Source organism: Cucurbita pepo, unplaced genomic scaffold (genome assembly GCF_002806865.2).
Source record: "Cucurbita pepo subsp. pepo cultivar mu-cu-16 unplaced genomic scaffold, ASM280686v2 Cp4.1_scaffold000464, whole genome shotgun sequence".
NCBI lineage: Eukaryota > Viridiplantae > Streptophyta > Magnoliopsida > Cucurbitales > Cucurbitaceae > Cucurbita > Cucurbita pepo.
In genome coordinates this window covers 18155-22314 of record NW_019646694.1, presented here as the reverse complement: position 1 = coordinate 22314, position 4160 = coordinate 18155, and the positions used below count along the sequence as shown (strand labels likewise).

At 37.4% G+C, this 4160-nt stretch overlaps 1 protein-coding gene across 2 annotated transcripts; it reads left to right on the top strand.

The window, feature by feature from the left end:
• The first annotated feature begins 224 nt into the window (after positions 1–224).
• On the top strand, positions 225–1716 carry LOC111785364. 2 transcript variants are annotated; one of them, XM_023665776.1, is made up of 3 exons: positions 225–462; positions 705–1217; positions 1297–1716. In XM_023665776.1, the coding sequence occupies exons 1-3, from the start codon at positions 329–331 to the stop codon at positions 1652–1654; spliced, it is 1005 nt and encodes a 334-aa protein (XP_023521544.1). In that variant the 5' UTR covers positions 225–328; the 3' UTR covers positions 1655–1716. The 2 variants fall into 2 exon arrangements, with proteins under 2 accessions (XP_023521544.1, XP_023521545.1); XM_023665777.1 differs by lacking the exon at positions 225–462 and having other exon boundaries at positions 494–1217.
• The last annotated feature ends 2444 nt before the right edge of the window (positions 1717–4160 follow it).

The following is a 4160-nucleotide window of genomic DNA, read 5'->3' as shown; positions in this document are numbered from 1 at the left end:
AAACAAAATACAACTCAATCCCACTTATTTTTTCCATTATAATGCAAAATTCAAATAATATATTTATCAAACCATAAATTAAAATTCAAATAAAAAATAATTATGTTTAATATATATATATATATTAATTATTTTTATTATATATAAATTTAAAAAATATTAACAAACAAATTCATGAACGGTTTAAAAGAAAACATTTACTCCCATTGTCTCCATATGTCTCTCTCTCTCCCTTTTAATAGGAAAAAGAGAGTTGTCCAAACCCATTGGGAGAGTTCAAATTCTCTCTCTCCGCCTCTCTCTCCGCCTCTCTCTCCGCTTTGAAGCAATGCTTCCATCTTGCTTCAGCCACTCCGCCGTCTCCTCCACACTCTCCAATGATCCAATTCCGCCGCCGCTCTCCATAATCAGCTGCATTTACCAAACCAATCTCTTCAATTCCCCCACTCTCCTCACCCTCACATGGTCTCNTCTCTCTCTCTCTCCCTTTTAATAGGAAAAAGAGAGTTGTCCAAACCCATTGGGAGAGCTCAAATTCTCTCTCTCCGCCTCTCTCTCCGCTTTGAAGCAATGCTTCCATCTTGCTTCAGCCACTCCGCCGTCTCCTCCACACTCTCCAATGATCCAATTCCGCCGCCGCTCTCCATAATCAGCTGCATTTACCAAACCAATCTCTTCAATTCCCCCACTCTCCTCACCCTCACATGGTCTCTCTCTCTCTCCTCCCACTCTCTGTCTCTCCACTCCTCTCCCTCCGCCTCTCTCTCCGCCTCTCTCTCCACCTCTCTCTCTCTCTCCCCTTCCTCTTTCTCCCTCTTCTCTCCCACCTCCAAATCCATCTCCCTCCATAACTCCCACAAGCTCAAAATCCATTGGGATTTCTCTACAGCCAAATACACCCCCAACTCTGCTCAACCCATTTCTTCATTCTACCTCGCCATTTCTTGTAATGGGAAGCTCCAATTCTTCCTCGGCGACCTGGCCGACGAATTTTCCCGGCGGGTTAAGTCCGTCGTCCTGCCCGAGGAGTCCACGCTCTTGTCCCGTCGGGAACATGTGTTTGAACGGCGAAATCGCTATGTTTCGAGGGCTGAATTCTTGGGGTCGCTAAGGGAAATCGCGGTGGAGCTCTGCGGCGGTGTTCTGAAAGTTGCCATCGATGGGGAGGTTAAGCTCGCCGTGAAGCGGCTGGCGTGGAAATTTAGAGGGAATGAGAGGTGGGTTATTGTGGAAATCAAATTCCATGGCGGATTTCATTAATTGATTTCTTAATTTTGTTAATTTGTTGTACATTAGGTTTTTTATCGCCGGCACCGCCGTTGATTTCTTTTGGGATGTCTTCAATTGGGTCAAAAGTGAAGGCGGTAGCGGCCCCGGAGTTTTTGTTTTTCAAATCGGAGAAGGTGGGGTTTGGCCGGAGTACATTGGAGCCGAGGGGAAGTTGATGAAGCGGAGCTTGTCGGCGGCCGGGAATGGGTCGACGCCGGCAGCAGCGTTTCCGGCGTTGTCGCCGGCGGGTTCAAGCTCGAGTGTGTTGCAGTGGGCGGAGGAGAGTAGCAGTGACGGCGGGAGGAGCTCGTGTTCGTCGTCGTCGAGGTCGAGCGGAATCAATGGCGGATTCTCTCTGTCGTTATACGCTTGGAGGAAGGACTGAAACACATAAACTTTCTTTTTTTGTTTTTTTATTTTTTTTTTATATTTTTTTTCTGTGTGGAAAAAAAGGCTTTTATTTTTATTTTTTTAATTTTTCTTTTGATAATTTTACTTTCTTTGTAATATATAGTTTTTTTTCCCTTATCGTGTAAATAATTAATCTAAATTTTGTGTTTAGATTTCCTACACTCCCTGTTCGTGGATCAAGTTGGGTCGGGCTGAATCATTTTTTAAGATCGTGGTGGTCGGGTTGTTAATTTTTTTTAACCCAAACAACCCATAATCAACCTAACCAACCCAACTATAATTTTTTTTTGGTTCGTGGTTTAGGTTGTTTATTGGTTCGGGTTGTTAATTTTTTTTAAAACTAAACAACTAATATTGAACTCAACTAATCTCGTCACAATTTCTTTAAATATTAATTCATAAAATACCTATATTTTACAAACATTTAATTCAGATATATAATTCTGAATATATATTTTCGAATCAGTTCGGTAACCCCAACCGCTTGAATATAGTTTACAATCCAATTCAACATTTTTAAAATTCAACCCAACTTTTATGGTTTGAGTTAGGCAATCTGGCTGTATGAATACTGAGAATATTTTAAAAACTCACTAATTTCAAGAGACAATTTGTATTTTTAAATGAAAATAGGTGTATTATCGATTAAATTTGTCTGTATATATATATATATATATATATATATATGTATGTATGTTTCTTTCACTCGGTAAACCTACTATTAAGGAATTGACTAAATTTTCTTAGTGAGAAGAAATAGAAAAAAAAAAAGAATCGAACTTCTATTTTAGTAATTCTCTAGGAGTTATGTTTGAACAAGTTTCGATCAGGAGGAAAGGTGGAAGAAAAGACTCGGGATTGATTTAGGATTCTTTGTGCGAGCTGATTGATGCAGATAAAGATTACAGAGTCGATGCAACCAAATAATTACAAAAAAATATTTTAAAAAGGCTCTATGAGTCAACTTATATTTGACCATAAATTTGTATATTTAAAGGAATATTTCATTATTTTATTTAAAAGTTTTATAATACATTAAAAAAATAATTGATGTAAGATGTATTTGAAGTATTATTTAATGTTAAGCCAAAATTCACTCGGCCCAAAAAGAAGTTAATTGGGCCAAGGCCCAATCGGGCCCAGTCCAACATTATATTCGTATTTTTTTTTTAAAAGAAAAATAGTTTGGTGAATCCTTTTCACAAGCTATGCTACCTCGAACGTATCGGAAATATGAACTTATCGCTCAATACCGAAGGTCTCTCAGACTCCTTATACCGTTACCAACCGTGACATGATTAAAGCAGATATCTAACCATTTCTCAAACGGTTGAGTGGACAACTCGTTCCTTTCGAATTCAACTGTTATACAAACATTACATCATTTTTAAGGGTTTGATCGAGAATATAATTTAAAGTCTTTTCTATAAAATTAGAATTTCGTGCATGTTTAAAATTCTTATTAACATTGACAATCATTAGTGTGGTATTAACCAGATGTAAGCAATGACATTGGCATTAATATTGAAAATGGCATGGATGCATGCTTCTTAGGTTAAGCATTATTCACAAACTAATATAGAATTCTAGTTATATTGTTTTTTTTTTCTTTAGAATAAAAAAAACCCATTAAAAGTGGAATGAATTAAAAAGTATATTACTTTTTATCGATACGTCACGTCAACTTTCTACTAAATAAAACATATTTGTCAAAACAATTATAGAACGTTCAAATGACCCGAGAATCTACCCAACATAAACTATAAAGGTTGGGTTGTGTTAGATTTTTTCCGTATATTTTGGGTTGAATTTAAAAAAAAAAAAAAAAAAAGTTTATGAGTTGACATTTTTGTTCGATCATCCCGATCCACTCAAAAATAGGGTCATTCTAATCTAACCCAACTGATGTGAGTTGTGACTTTGTGAATATTTTATTATTTAAAATTTATAAAATTTTAGTTATTAATATACTGTACATAAGTAAATTTTTATTAAATAATTGAAAAAAACAATCAACAACTAAATCCAACCCAACCTAAAAATAAATAGTTGAATTAAGTCATTTGTAACGGCTAGTAGATATTGTTCTTTTTTGGGTTTTATTTTTCGGGCTTCCTCTCGAGACTTTAAAACATGTAGGCTAGGGGAAGGTTTCCACACCCTTATAAATTGTGGTTTGTTCTCCTCCCAACCAATGTGGGACATCACAATCCACTCCCTTCGGGACTCAGCGTCCTCGCTCGCACTCTTTCTTTCCTCCCATCGATGTGGGACCGTTCCCAAATTCACCCCCTTTTGGGGCTCATTGTCTTTACTGGCACACCGCCTCATGCCTACCCCATCTTCGGAGAACAGCGAAAAAGTTGTCACATAGTCTAACTCTGATACCATTGTAATGGTCCAGATCCACTGCTAGCAGATATTGTCGTATTGGGAGCGGGAGACAAGTGGGGAAATATCTTAACAATAAACATAAACAT